Source organism: Nerophis ophidion, linkage group LG06, assembly GCF_033978795.1.
Source record: "Nerophis ophidion isolate RoL-2023_Sa linkage group LG06, RoL_Noph_v1.0, whole genome shotgun sequence".
NCBI classification, from domain to species: domain Eukaryota; kingdom Metazoa; phylum Chordata; class Actinopteri; order Syngnathiformes; family Syngnathidae; genus Nerophis; species Nerophis ophidion.
In genome coordinates this window covers 4,068,736-4,094,928 of record NC_084616.1, presented here as the reverse complement: position 1 = coordinate 4,094,928, position 26,193 = coordinate 4,068,736, and the positions used below count along the sequence as shown (strand labels likewise).

The window sequence follows — 26,193 nt, the reverse complement described above, 5'->3', positions numbered from 1 at the left end:
CCCGACAAAAGTCACAATTTTATAAGAAAACTTCAAAATTTTGGCAATTTTATGAAAAGAGTCATCATTTCACGCAACAAAAGTCACAATTTTATAAGAAAACTTCAAAATTTTGGCAATTTTATGAAAAGAGTCATCATTTTACGCGACAAAAGTCACAATTTTATAAGAAAACTTCGGAATTTTGGCAATTTTATGAAAAGAGTCGTCATTTTACGCGACAAAAGTCACAATTTTATAAGAAAACTTCAGAATTTTGGCAATTTTATGAAAAGAGTCGTCATTTTACCCGAAAAAAGTCACAATTTTATAAGAAAACTTCAACATTTTGGCAATTTTATGAAAAGAGTCGTCATTTTACCCGATAAAAGTCACAATTTTATAAGAAAACTTCAAAATTTTGGCAATTTTATGAAAAGAATCGTCATTTTACGCGACAAAAGTCACAATTTTATAAGAAAACTTCAGAATTTTGGCAATTTTATGAAAAGAGTCGTCATTTTACCCGAAAAAAAGTCACAATTTTATAAGAAAACTTCAAAATTTTGGCAATTTTATGAAAAGAGTCATCATTTTACGCGACAAAAGTCACAATTTTATAAGAAAACTTCAAAATTTTGGCAATTTTATGAAAAGAGTCATCATTTTACGCGACAAAAGTCACAATTTTATAAGAAAACTTCGGATTTTTGGCAATTTTATGAAAAGAGTCATCATTTTACGCGACAAAAGTCACAATTTTATGAGAAAACTTCAGAATTTTGGCAATTTTATGAAAAGAGTCGTCATTTTACCCGAAAAAAGTCACAATTTTATAAGAAAACTTCAAAATTTTGGCAATTTTATGAAAAGAGTCGTCATTTTACGCGACAAAAGTCACAATTTTATAAGAAAACTTCAGAATTTTGGCAATTTTATGAAAAGAGTCGTCATTTTACCCGAGAAAAGTCACAATTTTATATGAAAACTTCAGAATTTTGGCAATTTTATTAAAAGAGTCGTCATTTTACGCAACAAAAGTCACAATTTTATAAGAAAACTTCAAAATTTTGGCAATTTTATGAAAAGAGTCATCATTTTACGCGACAAAAGTCACAATTTTATAAGAAAACTTCAACATTTTGGCAATTTTATGAAAAGAGTCGTCATTTTACCCGATAAAAGTCACAATTTTATAAGAAAACTTCAAAATTTTGGCAATTTTATGAAAAGAATCGTCATTTTACGCGACAAAAGTCACAATTTTATAAGAAAACTTCAGAATTTTGGCAATTTTATGAAAAGAGTCGTCATTTTACCCGAAAAAAGTCACAATTTTATAAGAAAACTTCAAAATTTTGGCAATTTTATGAAAAGAGTCATCATTTTACGCAACAAAAGTCACAATTTTATAAGAAAACTTCAAAATTTTGGCAATTTTATGAAAAGAGTCATCATTTTACGCGACAAAAGTCACAATTTTATAAGAAAACTTCGGATTTTTGGCAATTTTATGAAAAGAGTCATCATTTTACGCGACAAAAGTCACAATTTTATGAGAAAACTTCAGAATTTTGGCAATTTTATGAAAAGAGTCGTCATTTTACGCGACAAAAGTCACAAATTTATAAGAAAACATCAGATTTTTGGCAATTTTATGAAAAGAGTCGTCATTTTACGCGACAAAAGTCACAATTTTATAAGAAAACTTCAGAATTTTGGCAATTTTATGAAAAGAGTCGTCATTTTACCCGAGAAAAGTCACAATTTTATATGAAAACTTCAGAATTTTGGCAATTTTATTAAAAGAGTCGTCATTTTACGCGACAAAAGTCACAATTTTATAAGAAAAATTCAGAATTTTGGCAATTTTATGAAAAGAGTCGTCATTTTACGCGACAAAAGTCACAATTTTGTAAGAAAACTTCAGAATTTTGGCAATTTTATGAAAAGAGTCATCTTTTACCCGACAAGTCACAATTTTATAAGAAAACTTCCGATTTTGGCAATTTTATGAAAAGAGTCATCATTTTACGCGACAAAAGTCACAATTTTATAAAAAAACTTCAGAATTTTGGCAATTTTATGAAAAGAGTCGTCATTTTACCCGACAAAAGTCACAATTTTATAAGAAAACTTCAAAATTTTGGCAATTTTATGAAAAGAGTCATCATTTCACGCAACAAAAGTCACAATTTTATAAGAAAACTTCAAAATTTTGGCAATTTTATGAAAAGAGTCATCATTTTACGCGACAAAAGTCACAATTTTATAAGAAAACTTCGGAATTTTGGCAATTTTATGAAAAGAGTCGTCATTTTACGCGACAAAAGTCACAATTTTATAAGAAAACTTCAGAATTTTGGCAATTTTATGAAAAGAGTCGTCATTTTACCCGAAAAAAGTCACAATTTTATAAGAAAACTTCAAAATTTTGGCAATTTTATGAAAAGAGTCATTATTTTACGCAACAAAAGTCACAATTTTATAAGAAAACTTCAAAATTTTGGCAATTTTATGAAAAGAGTCATCATTTTACGCGACAAAAGTCACAATTTTATAAGAAAACTTCGGATTTTTGGCAATTTTATGAAAAGAGTCATCATTTTACGCGACAAAAGTCACAATTTTATGAGAAAACTTCAGAATTTTGGCAATTTTATGAAAAGAGTCGTCATTTTACGCGACAAAAGTCACAAATTTATAAGAAAACATCGGATTTTTGGCAATTTTATGAAAAGAGTCATCATTTTACGCGACAAAAGTCACAATTTTATGAGAAAACTTCAGAATTTTGGCAATTTTATGAAAAGAGTCGTCATTTTACGCGACAAAAGTCACAAATTTATAAGAAAACATCGGATTTTTGGCAATTTTATGAAAAGAGTCGTCATTTTACGCGACAAAAGTCCATCCATCCATCCATTTTCTACCGCTTATTCCCTTTCGGGGTCGCGGGGGGCGCTGGCGCCTATCTCAGCTACAATCGGGCGGAAGGCGGGGTCACAATTTTATAAGAAAACTTCAGAATTTTGGCAATTTTATGAAAAGAGTCGTCATTTTACCCGAGAAAAGTCACAATTTTATATGAAAACTTCAGAATTTTGGCAATTTTATTAAAAGAGTCGTCATTTTATGCGACAAAAGTCACAATTTTATAAGAAAACTTCAAAATTTCGGCAATTTTATGAAAAGAGTCGTCATTTTACGCGACAAAAGTCACAATTTTATAAGAAAAATTCAGAATTTTGGCAATTTTATGAAAAGAGTCGTCATTTTACGCGACAAAAGTCACAATTTTGTAAGAAAACTTCAGAATTTTGGCAATTTTATGAAAAGAGTCATCTTTTACCCGACAAGTCACAATTTTATAAGAAAACTTCCGATTTTGGCAATTTTATGAAAAGAGTCATCATTTTACGCGACAAAAGTCACAATTTTATAAGAAAACTTCAGAATTTTGGCAATTTTATGAAAAGAGTCGTCATTTTACCCGACAAAAGTCACAATTTTATAAGAAAACTTCGGATTTTTGGCAATTTTATGAAAAGAGTCGTCATTTTACGCGACAAAAGTCACAATTTTATAAGAAAACTTCAGAATTTTGGCAATTTTATGAAAAGAGTCGTCATTTTACCCGACAAAAGTCGCAATTTTATAAGAAAACTTCAAAATTTTGGCAATTTTATGAAAAGAGTCGTCATTTTACGCGACAAAAGTCACAATTTTATAAGAAAACTTCGGAATTTTGGCAATTTTATGAAAAGAGTCGTCATTTTACGCGACAAAAGTCACAATTTTATAAGAAAACTTTGGATTTTTGGCAATTTTATGAAAAGAGTCATCATTTTACGCGACAAAAGTCACAATTTTATAAGAAAACTTTGGATTTTTGGCAATTTTATGAAAAGAGTCGTCATTTTCCGCGACAAAAGTCCCAATTTTATAAGAAAACTTCGGATTTTTGGCAATTTTATGAAAAGAGTCGTCATTTTACGCGACAAAAGTCACAATTTTATAAGAAAACTTCAGAATTTTGGCAATTTTATGAAAAGAGTCGTCATTTTACCCGAAAAAAGTCACAATTTTATAAGAAAACTTCAAAATTTTGGCAATTTTATGAAAAGAGTCATCATTTTACTCGACAAAAGTCACAATTTTATAAGAAAACTTCGGATTTTTCGCAATTTTATGAAAAGAGTCGTAATTTTACGCGACAAAAGTTACAATTTTATAAGAAAACTTCAGAATTTTGGCAATTTTATGAAAAGAGTCATCATTTTCCCCGACAAAAGTCACAATTTTATAAGAAAACTTCAGAATTTTGGCAATTTTATGAAAAGAGTCGTCATTTTACGCGACAAAAGTCACAATTTTATAAGAAAACTTCGGATTTTTGGCAATTTTATGAAAAGAGTCGTCGTTTTACCCGAGAAAAGTCACAATTTTATATAAAAACTTCAGATTTTTGGCAATTTTATGAAAAGAGTCGTCATTTTACGCGACAAAAGTCACAATTTTATAAGAAAACGTCGGATTTTTGGCAATTTTATGAAAAGAGTCATCATTTTACGCGTCAAAAGTCACAATTTTATAAGAAAATTTCAGAATTTTGGCAATTTTATGAAAAGACTCGTCATTTTATGCGACAAAAGTCACAATTTTATAAGAAAAGCTTAAAATTTGGGCAATTTTATGAAAAGAGTCATCATTTTACGCGACAAAAGTCACAATTTTATGAGAAAACTTCAGAATTTTGGCAATTTTATGAAAAGAGTCGTCATTTTACGAGACAAAAGTCACAATTTTATAAGAAAACTTCGGATTTTTGGCAATTTTATGAAAAAAGTCATCATTTTACGCAACAAAAGTCACAATTTTATAAGAAAACTTCAGAATTTTGGCAATTTTATGAAAAGAGTCGTCATTTTACGCGACAAAAGTCACAATTTTATAAGAAAATGTTGGAAATTTGGCAATTTTATGAAAAGAGTCGTCATTTTACACGACAAAAGTCACAATTTTATAAGAAAACTTCGGAATTTTGGCAATTTTATGAAAAGAGTCGTCATTTTACCCGAGAAAAGTCACAATTTCATAAGTAAACTTTAAAATGTTGGCAATATAATTATAATAATCGGAATTTTACTTGGCAAAATGATGACAAAAGGCATCATTTTACTCAAAAAATGTCACTATTTTACAAGAAAAACAAAAAAATCGGCAATGTAGTGATACAAGTCGACATTTTATATGACAAATGTCACCATTTTACATAAAAAAGTAATAATTTTACAGGAAAATATTGCATTACAGAAACAGAAAGAATATGAGAAATTGTTCCCAATTTGATAAGAAAAAGTCGACACACTGTAAAAAAAAAACACTGCTATTACTTAATTTTTTTTTTTGTAATTGGTTTTTAATCGTCATTATTTACTTCAAGTTGTTACAGTGTGTCTCTACATTTGTATTTTTTAAATAATTTTGGCCAAAGGGGGCACATTTCAATTTCTTACACACACTTGTTATTACATATGTTGACCAGAGGGGGAGCACTTCCTTCTTGATGTCTCAAGAAGGGTAGAATTATAAGAACACACACACACACACACACACACACACACACACACACACACACACACACACACACACACACACACACACACACACACACACACACACACACACACACACACACACACACACACACACATATGTAACCACAAGTAGACGTAGCATAAAAGCCACAGAAAGAAGGGGGTGGTCAACAATCAAAGATGTGTCCTTGCAGGAGATGAAGACTTGAAGTCTGCTTACAAAAGAATGCTTGAGAATTAAGGACAACAATGCAGCTCTGAAGTCAACACACATTTTAGTCTGCATGGAAATGTGTTCCTCAGAACGTTCTTCTTGGAAGAGAGGGGTAGGAAAACATGTTTTGTTATGAAAAGGCCACCACTCACATGGACGTATTATCACCTAGTTACACTCACCATTTCATTATTAGCAGGGGATTTATATATATATATATATATATATATATATATATATATATATGTATTTTTTATACAAGAAATTCAGCACCACAATTCACTCACAATAGACAATAAACACGCAGGTGTTTTTAACATGTGAATAATATAAATACAGTCTATTATACAGCATTATTCACAAGTGAATAATATAAATACAGTCAATTATCCAGCTTTATTCACATGTGAATAATATAAATACAGTCTATTATACAGCATTATTCACATGTGAATAATATAAATACAGTCTATTATACAGCATTATTCACAAGTCAATAATATAAATACAGTCTATTATACAGCATTATTCACATGTGAATAATATAAATACAGTCTATTATACAGCATTATTCACATGTGAGTAATATAAATACAGTCTATTATACAGCATTATTCACATGTGAATAATATAAATACAGTCTATTATACAGCATTATTCACATGTGAATAATATAAATACAGTCTATTATACAGCATTATTCACATGTGAATAATATTAATAAAGTCTATTATACAGCATTATTCACATGTGAATAATATAAATACAGTCTATTATACAGCATTATTCACATCATTATTCATACCGCCGTATTGACCTGAATTTAAGAATACCCCTCTTTTATTAAAAAACCTGTTTTTGGAGAAATACGTGTGTGATAGGAAGAAAAGCTCTGGGTAGAAGTTATTTTTTAGTGCACACCAGCAGGACTACACCAGGCCATTGTACATTATTCCACTTTTATGCTCATCTTCTTACTAAAATCATGCAATTGTTTTTACCAGGCAATACTTTTTTATGGGAAAATGAACGTAAATCTCTTATCTGTTCAGTTTTCTGCAAGTCTTCCAGTTTTACTTTGAAAAGTGACATGTTAGCAAAATACTGCATGGTGACTTACAAACCCTGTTTCCATAGGAGTTGGGAAAATATGTTAGATGTAAATACAAACAGAATACAATGATTTGCAAATCCTTTTCAAGCCATATTCAGTTGAATATGCTACAAAGACAACATATTTGATGTTCAAACTCATAAACATTTTTTTTGAGAGCAAATAATCATTAACTTTAGAATTTGATGCCAGCAACACGTGACAAAGAAGTTGTTAAAAGAAAAGGTGATGTAACACAGTGGTGAACATGCCCTTTCCCAACTACTTTGGCATGTGTTGCAGCCATGAAATTCCAAGTTAATGATTATTTGCAAAAAAAAAATAAAGTTTATGAGTTTGAACATCAAATATGTTGTCTTTGTAGCATATTCAACTGAATATGGCTTGAAAAGGATTTGCAAATCATTGTATTCTGTTTATATTTACATCTAACACAATTTCCCAACTCATATGGAAACAGGGTTTGTAAGTCACCATGCAGTATTTTGCTAACATGTCACTTTTCAAAGTAAAACTGCAAGACTAGCACAAAACTGAACAGATAAGAGATTTACGTTCATTTTCCCATAAAAAAGTATTACCTGGTTAAAACAATTGCATGATTTCAGTAAGAAGATGAGCATAAAAGTGGAATAGTGTTGGTGTATTCCTGCTGGTGTGCACTAACGACAGGAAGTGAGAAGAATAATTGCTGAGTAGTTACTGCACTTTGTAGACGAGACCCCGCTACTTCCAACAATGTCTGCAAGATAAGCACCCTAACAACCCTTTTTCCAGTCAGTTGGCGCTTGCCAGTTTTCCTCTGAGGCTGAGGCGCATCCAGACCAGGCAGAAAGTCTTCCACTTGAAACTTTATTGCTGCCAACCACCCGCAAATGGCCATTAGCCAGCCGGCGTGCAGGAAGTAGCGCTCCACTGCCTAGAAGTTATTGGGGGGGGGGGGCTGCATGACGCATGTTGTGCACAAGGAGAGTGATGATCAATCATGGACGTCAGAGTATTGTCAAACTGTGTTGTGTTCCTCTGGCTCACTCATGATGAATACATGACTTGGAGGAATAAAGTGCTGTCACTTGTCATTTGACCCAATTGTTTTTATTTTATTTTTAAATCAAGCGTGGAACAAAATGTTCATTGGATTCTCTGAGGATTGACAAACAATAATTTATTTTACTATTTTATAATGTTACAATTAATCATGTTGGCAATCACACAACTTGATGGCTCTAATGTTCCACACACACACACACACACATATGCACAAACGCACGTACACACACACGCGCACACGCGCACACGCACACACACAAGCACAAACACACGTACAAACACGCACACAAGCACAAACGCACACACACACACGCGCACACACAAACATAAACACACGCGCACACACACACAAGAAAACACACACGCACGCACACACATACACACACACATGCACACACACACGTACAAACACACGCACGCACGCACGCACACACACACACACACACACAAGCACAAATGCACACACGTGCAAACACACACACACAAACACACAAGCACAAACGCACACACGTACACACACGCGCGCACGCACACACACGCACGCACACAACCAAGCACAAACACGTACAAACACACACACACAAGCACAAACGCACACATGTACACACACACGCGCACACACAAAAACATACACACACACGCACACACACACACACACAAGAAAACACACACGCATGTACAAACGCACACACGTACAAACACACACGCACGCACGCACACACGTACAAATATACACACACAAGCACACACACACTTATGCACAGACACATGTACACACACACGCGCACACGCACACACACAAACATACAGGCACGCACGCACGCACACACACTTACAAGAACACACGCACGCACGCACACACACACTAGCAAACACACACACACACGCGTGAACACACACTCGCACGCACGTACTCACACACGCACTTACACTCGCACACACACTTACAAGCAGACACATGCACGCGCACGCACACGCACCCAAGCCTGCACAAACACACACACACACAAGCAAACACACACGCACGCACACACACGCATGCATGCACACATACTCGCACGCACGCGCGCGCGCACAAGCCTGCACGAACACACACACGCGCGCGCACACACGCACACACGCGCGCACACACACGCACATGCGCACGCACATACATGCACACGCGCGCGCACATACATGCACACGCACACACATAAACGCACGCATACACACACATGCACGCACACACACCAGCAAGCACACACACATGGATGCACACACGCACACATACTCGCACGCACACACACGCACGAACACACACGCACACATCAGCACTTTACACGAACCAGCAGATGGTGCTATTTTATCAGACTAACTACGTTTGCTGCCTAAAAGTAAGTACATGATATATATAACTATATATATATATATATATATATATAGTTATATATATATATATATATATATATACACACACACTGAGTGAGTGGATAAATATGAAAAGAACCTAAACATGTCCTAGCATAACATGTTTCTAGGCTAACACACACTGGCATAAAAAGTGAACAAAATCCCCAAGTCTCTTCACAATTTACAGAACCTCCACCAAAATATAACTCTTAGTCATCATATTTTGTGAGTAAATCAGCCTAATAGTGGCTTAAGGGGTCAGCGTGGTGAAGTTGGGAGAGTGGCCGTGCTAGCAATCTGAGGGTTCCTGGTTCGATCCCCACATTCTACCATCCTAGTCACGTCCGTTGTGTCCTGAGCAAGACACTGCACCCTTGCTCCTGATGGGTCCTGGTTAGCGCCTTGCATGGCAGCTCCCGCCATCAGTGTGTGAGCCCTCTCCTCACCTAAATACGCCTAACTGTCTGAAAATAGGGCCCCAAAAGGCCTTCCAATACCCTGAGGACACCTGCTGGAACCCTCTGCCTCACCAAAATAGGCCAAACTGTCTGAAAATAGGGCCCCAAAAGGCCTTCCAATTCCCCGGGAACACCTGCTGGAACCCTCTGCCTCACCTAAATACGCCTAACTGTCTGAAAATAGTGCTCCAAAAGGCCTCCCATTCCCCGCGAACACCTGCTGTAACCCTCTGCCTCACCAAAATAAGCCAAACTGTCTAAAAAAATAGGGCACCAAAAGGCCTCCCATTTCCCGGGGACACCTGCTCGAACGCTGCCTTACCTAAATACATCAAACTGTCTGAAAATAGCGCCCCAAAAGGCCTTCCAATTCCCCGGGAACACCTGCTGGAACCCTCTGCCTCACCTAAATACGCCAAACTGTCTGAAAATAGGGCCCCTGAAAGGCCTCCCATACCCTGGGAACACCTGCTGGAACCCTCTGCGTCACCTAAATACGCCAAACTGTCTGAAAATAGGGCCCCTGAAAGGCCTCCCATACCCTGGGAACACCTGCTGGAACCCTCTGCCTCACCTAAATACGCCAAACTGTCTGAAAATAGGGCCCCTGAAAGGCCTCCCATTCCCCGCGAACACCTGCTGGAACCCTCTGCCTCACCTAAATACGCCAAACTGTCTGAAAATAGGGCCCCTGAAAGGCCTCCCATTCCCCGGGTACACCTGCTGGAACCCTCTGCCTCACCTAAATACGCCAAAGTGTCTGAAAATAGGGCCCCTGAAAGGCCTCCCATACCCTGGGAACACCTGCTGGAACCCTCTGCCTCACCTAAATACGCCAAACTGTCTGAAAATAGGGCCCCTGAAAGGCCTCCCATACCCTGGGAACACCTGCTGGAACCCTCTGCCTCACCTAAATACGCCAAACTGTCTGAAAATAGGGCCCCTGAAAGGCCTCCCATTCCCCGCGAACACCTGCTGGAACCCTCTGCCTCACCTAAATACGCCAAACTGTCTGAAAATAGTGCTCCAAAAGGCCTCCCATTCCCCGCGAACACCTGCTGGAACCCTCTGCCTCACCAAAATACGCCAAACTGTCTGAAAATAGGGCCCCAAAAGGCCTTCCAATTCCCCGGGAACACCTGCTGGAACCCTCTGCCTCACCAAAATAGGCCAAACTGTCTGAAAATAGGGCCCCAAAAGGCCTCCCATTCCCTGGGAACACCTGCTGGAACCCTCTGCGTCACCTAAATACGCCAAACTGTCTGAAAATAGGGCCCCTGAAAGGCCTCCCATTCCCCGCGAACACCTGCTGGAACCCTCTGCCTCACCAAAATAGGCCAAACTGTCTGAAAATAGCGCCCCAAAAGGCCTCCCATTCCCTGGGAACACCTGCTGGAACCCTCTGCGTCACCTAAATACGCCAAACTGTCTGAAAATAGGGCCCCTGAAAGGCCTTCCAATTCCCCGGGAACACCTGCTGGAACCCTCTGCCTCACCAAAATAGGCCAAACTGTCTGAAAATAGGGCCCCAAAAGGCCTCCCATTCCCTGGGAACACCTGCTGGAACCCTCTGCCTCACCTAAATACGCCAAACTGTCTGAAAATAGTGCTCCAAAAGGCCTCCCATTCCCCGCGAACACCTGCTGGAACCCTCTGCCTCACCAAAATAGGCCAAACTGTCTGAAAATAGGGCCCCAAAAGGCCTTCCAATTCCCCGGGAACACCTACTGGAACCCTCTGCCTCACCTAAATACGCCAAACTGTCTAAAAAAATAGGGCCCCAAAAGGCCTTCCAATTCCCCGGGAACCCCTGCTGGAACCCTCTGCCTCACCTAAATACACCAAACTGTCTGAAAATAGGGCCTCCAAAAGACATCCCATTATTAAATAGAAAAGTGATCCATCACCTCCCTGTTGAGTTTGTTTGACGTACAGTAACTTAGAGCACTTTAAGAATGTGTTCAAAGTGTACAAAACTTCACTAAAATATGGACTTTTGTGAAGGCTGGAACCCATCATTCATATTAACATGATTTATTGTAGAGAAATTTGCTTCACTGTACAGACTTCTATTTACAAACCATGTTCGAGGACCAATTACGTTCGTAAATCGAAGTTCCACTGCACCTTTGTTAGAATAATTATGTATAAGTTATCACACAACTCTTATGCTTAAAGGCCGTTGCTATAGTTATTATCAATTGTGCTCAAGTTGGACTGTTCTATCCATGCAAACGCACACAACTTGTTATCTTCCACTGCAAGTTGACTCGCAGCAGCAGTTTTTGTCCTCCAGCCCGCTATGGACTTCGAGTGCCTCAACGAAGATAAGACGACAACACCCAGACAAAGCGGAGCCAGGGCCAAATCTCGAGCTCAAGCACATTTGCATTCTGAGTAATCACATATTGTGATACTGGGGCTGCTTGCATAATACGTGTCACCTATTGGGGCTCCAGTACTCTGGAATGTTCTAGCAGTAACAGTTAGAGATGCTACCTCAGTAGAAGCATTTAATCAATCAATCAATCAATGTTTACTTATATAGCCCTAAATCACTAGTGTCTCAAAGGGCTGCACAAACCACAATGACATCGTCGGTAGGCCCACATAAGGGCAAGGAAAACTCACACCCAGTGGGACATCGGTGACAATAATGACTATGAGAACCTTGGAGAGGAGGAAAGCAATGGATGTCGAGCGGGTCTAACATGATACTGTGAAAGTTCAATCCATAATGGATCCAACACAGTCGCGAGAGTCCAGTCCAAAGCGGATCCAACACAGCATCTTAAAACTCATTTGTATACTTTACCCTTTAAATAGACCCCCTTTTTAGACCAGTTGATCTGCCGTTTCTTTTCTGCTCTGGAGAGGGGGGACACAGATAATTCACTAGCTGTCTCTCACTATTATGTTAGATCCACTATGGACTGGACTCTCACTGTTATGTTAAATCCACTATGGACTGGACTCTCACACTATTATGTTAGATCCACTATGGACTGGACTCTTACTATTATGTTAGATCCACTATGGACTGGACTCTCGCTATTATGTTAGATCCACTATGGACTGGACTCTTACTATTATGTTAGATCCACTATGGACTGGACTCTCACTGTTATGTTAAATCCACTATGGACTGGACTCTCACTATTATGTTAGATCCACTATGGACTGGACTCTCACTATTATGTTAGATCCACTATGGACTGGACTCTCACTATTATGTTAGATCCACTATGGACTGGACTCACACTATTATGTTAGATCCACTATGGACTGGACTCTTACTATTATGTTAGATCCACTATGGACTGGACTCTCGCTATTACGTTAGATCCACTATGGACTGGACTCTCACTATTATGTTAGATCCACTATGGACTGGACTCTTACTATTATGTTAGATCCACTATGGACTGGACTCACACTATTATGTTAGATCCACTATGGACTGGACTCTCACTATTATGTTATATCCACTATGGACTGGACTCTTACTATTATGTTAGATCCACTATGGACTGGACTCTCGCTATTATGTTAGATCCACTATGGACTGGACTCTCACTGTTATGTTAAATCCACTATGGACTGGACTCTCACACTATTATGTTAGATCCACTATGGACTGGACTCTCACTATTATGTTAGATCCACTATGGACTGGACTCTCACTATTATGTTAGATCCACTATGGACTGGACTCTCACACTATTATGTTAGATCCACTATGGACTGGACTCTCACTATTATGTTAGATCCACTATGGACTGGACTCTCACACTATTATGTTAGATCCACTATGGACTGGACTCTCACTATTATGTTAGATCCACTATGGACTGGACTCTTACTATTATGTTAGATCCACTATGGACTGGACTCTCGCTATTATGTTAGATCCACTATGGACTGGACTCTTACTATTATGTTAGATCCACTATGGACTGGACTCTCGCTATTATGTTAGATCCACTATGGACTGGACTCTTACTATTATGTTAGATCCACTATGGACTGGACTCTCACTGTTATGTTAAATCCACTATGGACTGGACTCACACTATTATGTTAGATCCACTATGGACTGGACTCTTACTATTATGTTAGATCCACTATGGACTGGACTCTCGCTATTATGTTAGATCCACTATGGACTGGACTCTTACTATTATGTTGGATCCACTATGGACTGGACTCTCACTGTTATGTTAAATCCACTATGGACTGGACTCACACTATTATGTTAGATCCACTATGGACTGGACTCTCGCTATTATGTTAGATCCACTATGGACTGGACTCTCGCTATTATGTTAGATCCACTTTAGAGGTGGCCTCCTTGATGTTAACTAGGGAACTCCCGAATAAGTAGAGGAGAGCGTGGGACTGTCCCTCAGAGCGTGGTGGGAGACTGTAACTGAGTGTGCAGCCCCAAACGTTTCTCCTCATGAGAAAAATTGAACTCTGTCTCCGCTTGATTCCTTGCTTCTTGTCTCATTTAATAAATGGTTCAGTGTTGGAAATCTTCAAAGTTCCTAATGACATCTCTGAGTGGAAACATGCTGAGGCCCCAAAAGTGAACCCTGGGGCCCCCCGCATGACTTACACGGGCCAACAGCCACAGAGAAAGTACAATCTGCCAAATATGATTTAAAGCATTGGAATGTTGTCCCTGAAACGCCCAGCCAGTCCCTCAGCCGGCCTACAAGGATTTTGACGATCACCGGCGTCAAAGGCAGCGCTGACATGGAGCAGAACCAATTATCGCACAATTACCAGCATCCATGATGTCATTGGAGGCCACGAGAAGATATATTCCCGTGACGACCAGCGCACTGAAATGCATCAAAGGTATCGCGTTGAGACTTGGGCTGCTTTAGAAAACCAAACAGGAAGTAGCTGGGCGGGCTGCACTGTAAAATGTTGCAAGGCGGCGGTGAGCATTTTATCTAGAAAATACAATACCGTATTTCCTTGAATTGCCGCCGGGGCGCTAATTCATTTAAAACCTCTTCTCACTCCGGCACTTACCAAAGGCCTGCAGTAAAAATTTGAGTGTGATGTAAGGATACCATCATGAAAAGCACATTTAATAAAAAAAACGTTATTATGGTCTTACCTTTACTTATAAATGAAGTCCATGCGCAGCTCCTTCTGATCAAAAGCATCGATAACTTGTTTATAGAAGTCTTCCTTATCTTTCTTCAGTTTTAAAAGATGGAGATCTTCCTTTATTACCTACTGCTTCCATTGAAAGTCCAGTTTAGAAAACTGCTATCAGACCGCTGCTATCAGTTAGCTCGGCTCCTCAAGTGCGGGCGACGGCAGAATATCCCTCGGACAACTCCCCCTCCCGTTCTAATCCGTGGGTTATCTCTTTATCCCACCGCTTTGCACCATGAAGTGTTATTGTATAAATAATAGACTGGGTATTTAGGACTGGAACATGCTTTATTTCAGCCCGGTTGTTTACATAGTGGTGTTACATCCTAAAAGGTCCGTCGTGCACCCCCTGTGTCATATCACGTCACTCATTGTCACTTCTTCTGCAGCCGAGTAGTCGCAAGAAGGATCACTAGCGCCCTCTACCACCAGGAGGCGGGAGTCATTTAATGACTCATATTTGACACACGCAGCTATGGTATATTAATAAAACATAGCTGCTTACTGTTCTTTTTAGCATATTTAATAGCTTGGACCTTAAATCCTACTGAATAGCTCTTTATCTTCTTCCCTTTATGCGATTTCAAATGATTGAAATCAGCCTCCATTTTGAAAATGATGACAGGTGAAGTGTCACTCGTGACGTGACGTGTTTGAGCCGGTGGATATTCTAGGCAAATGCTAATTATTTGGCGAAGCGAGTTTGACCCGGCAGTAATTCTAGGCAGGCACATACTATATACCCGGCGGCAATTCAAGGAAATACGGTAGTTGTAGTGAACAGCTTCAGTTTTTAAAAACGTAGCTTGAGGACTTCATTGCTCTTTCATCCTGCACGACCAAGAGAAAATGCAACAAAATGTTGTTCTTATCTGTACTGCAAAGTTCAAATTTGAATGACAATAATCAGACTTATGAAAAGAATCCCCCCTTTTGGCATAAAGCAGTTGTTCTCGATGATTGTCTGTCATGCCCCCCCTTAGGGGCCAGACATCTGTTCACGGCCCTCTAACTGAAATAATCCAGCTTTGTGCGGACAAACCCAAGACTTTTGTACGCTTTGTTGTGTTTCCTGTTCATTTATTGCGGTCATCATCATGTTTTGTTTTTCTTGTTTTTGGCCTCACCTCCTTTTTACTTTTCTATCCTGTCATCAACTCCTACATTTCTCTTTCTTCTACAACAGTGGTTCCGAACCTTTTTCACATTGGGGCCCAACTTTTCCACTACTTAGGGCCCCGGAGCCCATTGAAGTATTAACACTGAATCTTGGTTTTAATAGTTTTTCAAAAATATTATCTACCCCGACAAGAAATCTGCGTTCAAAGGACTCCGGCTTATTAGTGATTCCCAGAGCCCAAAGAAAGTCTGCGGGCTATAGAGCGTTTTCTATCGGGGCTCCAGTACTCTGGAATGTTCTAGCAGTAACAGTTAGAGATGCTACCTCAGTAGAAGCATTTAAGTCCCATCTTAAAACGCATTTGTATACTCTAGCCTTTAAATAGACCCCCTTTTTAGACCAGTTGATCTGCCGTTTCTTTTCTGCTCTTCCACGAAGGAAAGAGGGGGGGCACAGTTTCAGTGACCACAGAAGAGGCGCTAGCTGTCCAAAGTCGCCACCCAGGGTGGACCACTCACTGCTGACCTGTGTTCACTCAGGATGATCTCCTGCTGGCCCCACTATGGACTAGACTCTCACTATTATGTTAGATCCACTATGGACTGGACTCTCACTATTATGTTAGATCCACTATGGACTGGACTCTCACTATTATGTTAGATCCACTATGGACTGGACTCTCTCACTATTATGTTAGATCCACTATGGACTGGACTCTCACTATTATGTTAGATCCACTATGGACTGTCCAATCTAACATAATAGTGAGAGTCCAGTCCATAGTGGATCTAACATAATAGTGTGAGAGTCCAGTCCATAGTGGATCTAACATAATAGTGAGAGTCCAGTCCATAGTGGACCTAACATAATAGTGAGAGTCCAGTCCATAGTGGATCTAACATAATAGTGAGAGTCCAGTCCATAGTGGATCTAACATAATAGTGAGAGTCCAGTCCATAGTGGATCCAACATAATAGTGAGAGTCCAGTCCATAGTGGATCTAACATAATAGTGAAAGTCCAGACCATAGTGGATCTAACATAATAGTAAGAGTCCAGTCCATAGTGGATCTAACATAATAGTGTGAGAGTCCAGTCCATAGTGGATCTAACATAATAGTGTGAGAGTCCAGTCCATAGTGGATCTAACATAAGAGTGTGAGAATCCAGTCCATAGTGGATCTAACATAATAGTGAGAGTCCAGTCCATAGTGGATCTAACATAATAGTGAGAGTCCAGTCCATAGTGGATCTAATATAATAGTGAGAGTCCAGTCCATTGTGGATCTAACATAATAGTGAGAGTCCAGTCCATAGTGGATCTAACATAATAGTGAGTGTCCAGTCCATAGTGGATCTAACATAATAGTGTGAGTCCAGTCCATAGTGGATCTAACATAATAGCGAGAGTCCAGTCCATGGTGGATCTAACATAATAGTGAGAGTCCAGTCCATAGTGGATCTAACATAATAGTGTGAGAGTCCAGTCCATAGTGGATCTAACATAATAGTGAGAGTCCAGTCCATAGAGGATCTAACATAATAGTGAGAGTCCAGTCCATAGTGGATCTAACATAATAGTGAGAGTCCAGTCCCGAGTGGATCTAACATAATAGTGTGAGAGTCCAGTCCATAGTGGATCTACATAATAGTGAGAGTCCAGTCCATAGTGGATCTAACATAATAGTGAGAGTCCAGTCCATAGTGGATCTAACATAATAGTGTGAGAGTCCAGTCCATAGTGGATCTAACATAATAGTGTGAGAGTCCAGTCCATAGTGGATCCAACATAATAGTGAGAGTCCAGTCCATAGTGGATCTAACATAATAGTGAGAGTCCAGTCCATAGTGGATCTAACATAATAGTGAGAGTCCAGTCCATAGTGGATCTAACATAATAGTGAGAGACAGCTAGTGAATTATCTGTGTCCCCCCTCTCCAGAGCAGAAAAGAAACGGCAGATCAACTGGTTTAAAAAGGGGGTCTATATAAAGACTAGAGTATACAAAAGAGTTTAAAGATGCTTCTACTGAGGTATCATCTCTAACTGTTACTGCTAGAACATTCCAGAGTACTGAAGCCCCAATAGAAAACACTATCGCCCGCAGACTTTCTTTGGGTTCCTACAGTTCCGTACGGAGCGTCAAGGCCGCCTGTTGGATTGTGTCGGGTGTCCTACCTGAACGCTGCAAGGTACTCCGCGTCCCCCATGGGAGGCTCCAGTCCTCCTGTCCACGCCACGTTCACGTTGAAGCCCTCCCCGCTGCCGGACCCCACCTGAAACCCCCAAAATGATTGAGTCTGAGTCTAACGCGTGCGTGCAGACGTGCGGCCGCGCTCTACCTCAGCCGGCGAGCCGCTGCCAGGAAAGAAGTTGCCGTGGTCGTAGCGGTGAAGCGAGAGGTAGAGGACGCTGGGGTCGTTGTAGAAAACCTCCTGGGTCCCGTTACCATGGTGAACATCCTGGTGACAAGACCACAACAACAATAAACAGCATGGACTTCTTTAATTCATGTCTCGCACATTTGATCTTCTGATGTTCTGTGTAGCTACACTCTGTCCTCCTCCTGTCTAGGCCTGCTGTGTGTGTGTGTGTGTGTGTGTGTGTGTGTTACACGGTTGCAACATTGTTTGTCAACACTGTCTGCTCTCATTTTCTCGCACATTTAACCCTCTGATGTTCTGTGTACCCACACTCTGTCCTCCTCTCTATGCCTGCTGTGCGTGTGTGTGTGTGTGTGTGTGTGGTACACGGTTGCAACATTGTTTGTCAACACTGTCTGCTCTCATTTTCTCGCACATTTGACCCTCTGATGTTCTATATATCCACACTCTGTCCTCCTCCTGTCTAGGGCTGCTGTGTGTGAGTGTTTGTGTGTGTGTGTGCGTGTGTGTGCATGTGTGTGTGGTACACGGTTGCAACATTGTTTGTCGAACCTGTGTGCTCTCATTTTCTCGCACATTTGACCCTCTGATGTTCTATATACCCACACTCTGTCCTCCTCATGTCTAGGCCTGCTGTGTGTGTGTGTGTGTGTGTGTGTGTGTGGTACATAGTTGCAACATTGTTCGTCAACACTATTTGCTCTCATTTTCTCGCACATTTAACCCTCTGATGTTCTGTGTACCTACACTCTGTCCTCCTCCTGTCTAAGCCTGCTGTGTGTGTGTGTGTGTGTGTGTGTGTGTGTGTGTGTGGGTTACACGGTTGCAACATTGTTTGTCAAACCTGTGTGCTCTCATTTTCTCGCACATTTGACCATCTGATGTTCTATATACCCACACTCTGTCCTCCTCCCGTCTAGGCCTGATGTGAGCGTGTGTGTGTGTGTGTGTGTGTGTGTGTGTGTGTGTGTGGTACATAGTTGCAACATTGTTCGTCAACACTATTTGCTCTCATTTTCTCGCACATTTAACCCTTTGATGTTCTGTGTACCTACACTCTGTCCTCCTCCTGTTTAGCTGCTGTGTGTGTGTGTGTGCGTGCGTGTGTGTGTGTGTGGGGTACACGGTTCCAATATTGTTTGTCAACACTGTCTGCTCTCATTTTCTCGCACATTTGACCCTCTGATTTTCTTTGTACCTACACTCTGTACTCCTCCTGTCTAGGCCTGCTGCATGTGTGTGTGTGTGTGTGTGTGTGTGTGTGTGGGGTACACGTTTCCAATATTGTTTGTCAACACTGTCTGCTCTCATTTTCTCGCACATTTGACCCTCTGATTTTCTTTGTACCTACACTCTGTACTCCTCCTGTCTAGGCCTACTGTATATATACACGTATGTGTGTGTGTGTGAGTGTGTATGTTACACAGAACATCAATTTCTACACTTCTATTAGCCCCAGGTCCAGTAGAACCGGACATCTTATATGTAATAGAAATGTGTAGGAGGGGTGTAGTCATTAAATATGTATTCTGATATATGTTCTTCACAGAAAAGGAGTCAAAGTCAGTGGGTTTCAGTTTGAAAAATTAATTTGATCATTTTTCTTTGAATAAAAAATGAAAAGGGGTCCCACGGACCCGAACGCCACACAAAGGAGCAAAGCGCTTCTTACCCAATCCACAATGAGGATTTTGCTGACGCTGAGCTTCTGTTGGAGCTGTTTGGCAGCGATGGCCACAGAGTTAAAGTAGCAGAAGCCCCTGAGGAGACAAGATTGCCACTCTGTTAAAACGAGGAAAATAACACTCGAGTGTGTTGTTTTTACTCATGTCAACACTTACATTGGGTTGGAAGGGTCAGCATGGTGCCCTGGTGGTCTGACCACAGCGAAGCCGTTCTGTTTGGAAAATAAGATAATCACTTATGGCCAATCATTTTGTAATCATCAGCAAAGTCATGAGCAGGTCTATTATTATATATAATAATCATTAGAATGTCATAATCCTGCTGTAATTCTTTAACCTCTTAAGGCCCAAGCTGTTTGTTTACATGCTTTTTTTTTATTTCTCTTTTCTATTTGGGCTTATTGGACCCTAATTACAATAAAAACTAAGAATCGTCTTTTGATATGATGTACTTAGTCCATAAGTACACAAATGTGTACTTCATGTTTAGTGACATGCTCATTCTTATTTTTACAATTTTTTTTCCCAAATTCCATTGTATGTTATACTCCTCTGACACCACCAGATGGCAGTATAAGTGTCCACATAAGTGGCCATAAGACCCCAATTCAGTAGTGTACACAATGTTGGAAATAAGCGCTAAAAGGTGCTGTCCACGCATGTGGCCACTAGGACTTTGGAGGTTTTAAAATAGGTTTTTTTGGTTACAGTATTGGTTAAAACAGTGTTTTTTAACCACTGTGCCGCAGCACAGTAGAGTGTCGTGACATATTGTCTGGTGTTCCGTGGGAGATGATGTTATTTCACTTAATTGAGTTAAAAATATTTTTTTTTGCAAAGCAGTAATTATATTTTCGCAAATGATGTGTTGTTGTTGAGTGTCGGCGCGGTCTAGAGCTGAGCAGAGTAACCGTGTAATACTCTTCCATATCAGTAGGTGGCAGCCGGTAGCTAATTGCTTTGCGGATGTCAGGAACATGGTTTGTCGTGATCACAATACGTAGAGAACAGCGGGAAGCAGCGTGCAGGTAAAAAGGTAACTAACTGCTTTGTAGACGGTGGGAACATGGTTTGTCATGATCACAATATGCGGGGGGTAGCGTGCAGGTAAAAAGGTAGCTAATTGCTTTGCGGATGTCAGCAAACATGGTTTGTCGTGATCACAATACGCAGAGGACAGCGGGAAGCAGCGTGCAGGTAAAAAGGTAACTAACTGCTTTGTAGACGGTGGGAACATGGTTTGTCATGACCACAATATGCGGGGGGTAGCGTGCAGGTAAAAAGGTAGCTAATTGCTTTGCGGATGTCAGGAAACATGGTTTGTCGTGATCACAATACGTAGAGGACAGCGGGAAGCAGCGTGCAGGTAAAAAGGTAACTAACTGCTTTGTAGACGGTGGGAACATGGTTTGTCATGATCACAATATGCGGGAGGCAGCGTGCAGGTAAAAAGGTCTCTAATGCTTAAACCAAAAATAAACAAAAGGTGAGAGCCGCTAGGAAAAGCCATTGAAGCTTAGTGAAGGTTAAGCAGAACAAAACTAAAACTGATCCGGCTACAAAGTAAACAAACACAGGATGCTGGACGACAGCAAAGACTTACTGTGGAGCAGCAGACGGCGTCCACAAAGTACATCCGTATGTTTCATGACAATCAACAAGAATATAGGAAACACTACACACAGGAAAACAGCAAAAAAACTGTACTGTATGTTGTAATATTTTTGTGTCTTTTTTGTAGGGCTTTAGAAGGCGGGGTCGGAGGAAATGGAATTCTTACTTTGAATCATGCCATGCAACTACTCAACTGGATCCTTTTTGATGGCAGATGTGCACCTGGTGTAATTTGTAGTGAGTTTAGCGTAGGTAAGATGGGGGATACAGGTGTGTGATAGTGGTTGGAAGGGACTTATTTAGTTATTGTTGATCCACACGAACAGAAAGCTGCCAGCAGTGGACAGAACTCCCAGAATGATTTCATAAGAGCTCTTTAGTTGGCTCCTGACTCCCTTTGCTTCATTGCAGAAGTAACTTAACTTAACTTAACTTAACTTCACTTAACAATCTGGTCTTTGGGAGGAGGGTAAAAGCCACTAGATGACAACATTGTGGACGTCCTCACCTTGAGCTCACCCTTGGCCACTCTGACCGCCAGCTCGACAACACTGCCGGCGGCCATGCGTGACGCCGTGGACGTGTGCGACTCGTTCCAGATGGTGTCGTTGTCCACCTGAGGGACGACAGCCAATCAGAGTTCAGTCAGCGCTATGTCCACCAGGCCTCGTTGTGCACCTTCCTAACTGTTACTTTTATATACACATATCTAAATAATAAAGGTAAATTAAAAAAATAAATAACAACAACACAAAAAAAAATATATATACAGTATTTCCTTGAATTACCGCCGGGTCTAACTCACTTCGCCAAATAATTAGCGCATGCTTAGTATTACCACCGGGTCAAACTCGTCACGTCACGAGTGACACTTCAACTGTCATCATTTTCAAAATGGAGGAGGCTGATTTCAATCATTTGAAATGGCATTAAGAGAAGAAGATTAAGAGCTATTCAGTAGGATTTAAGGTCCAAGCTTACATCACACTCAAATTGTTACTGCATGCCTTTGGTAAGTGCAGGAGTGAGAAGAGGTTTTAAATTAATTAGCGCCCCGCCGGCAATTCAAGGAAATAAGGTATATCCATCCATTCATCCATTTTCTACCGCTTATTCCCTTTTAGGGTCGCGGGAGGCACTGGTGCCTATCTCAGCTACAATTGAGCGGAAGGTGGTGTACACCCTGGACAAGTCGCCACTTCATCGCAGTGACTATTATATATGTGTATATATATATATATATATATTTCAGGCCTTTGCAGCACTAACTGTTATTTTTATATACACATATCTAAAAAAAAAAAAGTTATTAAAATAAAATAAAAAAGCAAATAAATAATAATAATAAAAATAATAAAAAAATATTTATATATCCATCCATCCATTTTCTACCGCTTATTCCCTTTTGGGGTTGTGAGGGACGCTGGTGCCTATTTCAGCTACAATCGGGCGGAAGGGGGCGTACATCCTGGACAAGTTGCCATCTCATCGCAGTGCCTATATATATATATATATATATATATATATATATATATATATGCATACATATATATATATTTTTTTTATTTTTTATTTTTATATACACATAAAAAAAGAAGTAAATTAAAAAAATTAAATAAAAACATAAATAATAATTAAAAAAAATAAATGAAATAAAATAAATAAATAAATAAAAATAAAAACTATATATACATATATATATAAATAAAAATAATAATAAAATAAATTTAAAGTGTTATCCATCACGATTTTATGATAATTTTAATTTAAAATAGGAATACTAGGGAAGTTTTACCTGATTTTTTTTTATGTAAAGTTGGTAGTTTGAGTGAAGTCTATTTTGTTCCCTTGGCCTCAGTCTGCACCCCCACTCCAGGGCCTAGGCTAAGACCGATTTTTTTTACATTTTTATTTTGTTTACCTGTATGTCATCTTTTTTGTAAGGGGCGCTGGAAGCCGGCAGACCCGTCAGCGATCCTGTTCTGTCTCCCTGTAATGTTTGTCTGATCTTGAATGGGATTGTGCTGAAAATTGTAATTTTCCTGAAGGAACTCTCCTGACGGAATAAATAAAGTACTATCTAATCTAATCTATTTAATGTTTTTGTAAATCTTAACGGCTTTCAAGTTTAGAGACCATGGTGGTTGAAAATCATTACTTTCCAAATCTTGAATACCCACTATTAAATCCATATTGCTGCTATCCTTAGTTGTTCCACTGAAATGTGCAGTAAAAAGGTGATCATGGCCCACCTGGTCTAATAATTGTATTACTTTCATTCCTCAGCGGTGGACATGCTGCTCTTTATTAGTCACGCTCAGAAGGTTGTGATAAACTGTCATCTTTGTGCCAAGAGAGCTGTCTTTTTATGTTGATTTCTTTGCCATTTTTTACTCGCAAAACCTTTTCTATCACCATGGCAGAGAACATGCGCCGTTGTTGTTTATGCTTTGTTTTGTGCCTGCAGTGAATACTTCTGAAGACTTACCCCCACGCCTCCGCATGGCAGCATAACAAACATCCTTTGGGAGAGGATTCCTGCAGGATCGGGATTTAAGATGTGAAACAGAATAGTAATAGCAGGAATTACAGATGAAAAGTGATGGCTGCCACATACCTGCCAGTTTGCGGTTATCCAGTTTGAGGCGGTTGAGCGGGTTGGTGCCGTACAGCAGAACGTGGCGCTCACTGTGGACGGACTGCAGCTCTTCCAGGGTGGCCTTACGACCGCGGATGCTCTGTAGGCCATGATCACATTATTGTGTTTGTGGAGGAAACGTATAAGAAAGGCCTTAAGGTGGCTTATTATGCATTTCTTGAAACAACATGGGGCGGCATAGCTCGGTTGCTAGAGTGGCCGTGCCAGCAACTTGAGAGTTGCAGGTTCGATTCCCGCTTGTGCCATCCTAGTCACTGCCGTTGTGTCCTTGGGCAAGACACTTTACCCACCTGCTCCCAGTGCCACCCACACTGCTTTAAATGTAACTTAGATATTGGGTTTCACCATGTAAAGCGCTTTGAGTCACTAGAGAAAAGCGCTATATAAATATAATTCACAATTCACATTCACAACATCTTCAGGGAATGAACTAATAAAACAAAAGAAAAGATACTTTATGTCCATGCATGCAGGCTTTTACCCTGCGATGTCTTAACAAACATGCAATTAATCCAACAAATCATGTTCTCCACCCGTGGAACACGATTGACTCGGACAACTTCAGGACTGCAGAGACCGTTGACATTTTCAAAAAGGTTAAAGTCCTACTGAAAGCCACTACTAGCGACCACGCAGTCTGATAGTTTATATATCAATGATGAAATATTAACATTGCAACACATGCCAATACGGCCGCTTTAGTTTACTAAATTGCAATTTTAAATTTCCCACAAAGTATCCTTTGGAAAACGTCGCGGAATGATGACCACCAGCACGGATCACGGCTAAAAGTAGTCTGTTTTCATCGCATAATTACACAGTATTCTGGACTTCTGTGTTGCTGAATCTTTTTGCAATTTTTTCAATGAATAATGGAGACGTCAAAGAAGAACGATGTTGGTGGAAAGCGGTGTATTTCGGCAGACTGGAGCAACACAAACACAGCTGGTGTTTCTTTGTTTGTTGTGAAGCTTTCATATGGAACAGAGCGGTCAAGCGAACACGGTTCTCTACCACATGTAGAGAACCGACGGCCCGCCTGCAAATTAAATGTAACTTAGATATTGGGTGTCACTATGTAAAGCGCTTTGAGTCACTAGAGAAAAGCGCTATATAAATATAATTCACAATTCACATTCACGACATCTTCAGGGAATGAACTAATAAAACAAAAGAAAAGGTATGTCCATGCATGCTTTTACCCTGCGATGTCTTAACAAACATGCAATTAATCCAACAAATCATGTTCTCCACCCGTGGAACACGATTGACTCGGACAACCTCAGGACTGCAGAGACCGTTGACATTTTCAAAAAGGTTAAAGTCCTACTGAAAGCCACTACTAGCGACCACGCAGTCTGATAGTTTATATATCAATGATGAATTATTAACATTGCAACACATGCCAATACAGCCTTTTTAGTTTACTAAATTGCAATTTCGGAATGATGACCACCAGCACGGATCACGGCTAAAAGTAGTCTGTTTTTATCGCATAATTACACAGTATTCTGGACTTCTGTGTTGCTGAATATTTTTAAATTTTTTCAATTAATAATGGAGACGTCAAAGAAGAACGATGTTGGTGGAAAGCGGTGTATTTCGGCCGGCTGGAGCAACACAAACACAGCCGGTGTTTCTATGTTTGTTGCGAAGCTTTCATATGGAACAGAGCGGTCAAGCGAACACAGTTCTCTACCACATGTAGAGAACCGACGGCCCGCCTGCAGTCCAGATCTGTCTCCCATGGAA

General features: G+C 39.9%; 1 protein-coding gene across 3 annotated transcripts in view; it reads right to left on the bottom strand.

The window, feature by feature from the left end:
• The window catches only part of hdac7a (histone deacetylase 7a), a 256,002-nt gene that overhangs the window by 27,680 nt on the left and 202,129 nt on the right, over positions 1-26,193 (bottom strand). For all 3 annotated transcript variants that reach the window (XM_061902483.1, XM_061902484.1, XM_061902482.1), the window contains exons 15-21: positions 24,400-24,520; positions 24,271-24,320; positions 22,291-22,398; positions 20,325-20,380; positions 20,156-20,243; positions 18,442-18,561; positions 18,278-18,375 (exon numbers count right to left, since the gene is read on the bottom strand). In XM_061902483.1, the coding sequence (XP_061758467.1) occupies positions 18,278-18,375; positions 18,442-18,561; positions 20,156-20,243; positions 20,325-20,380; positions 22,291-22,398; positions 24,271-24,320; positions 24,400-24,520 (641 nt within the window). The remainder of the gene's footprint in view (positions 1-18,277; positions 18,376-18,441; positions 18,562-20,155; positions 20,244-20,324; positions 20,381-22,290; positions 22,399-24,270; positions 24,321-24,399; positions 24,521-26,193) is intronic.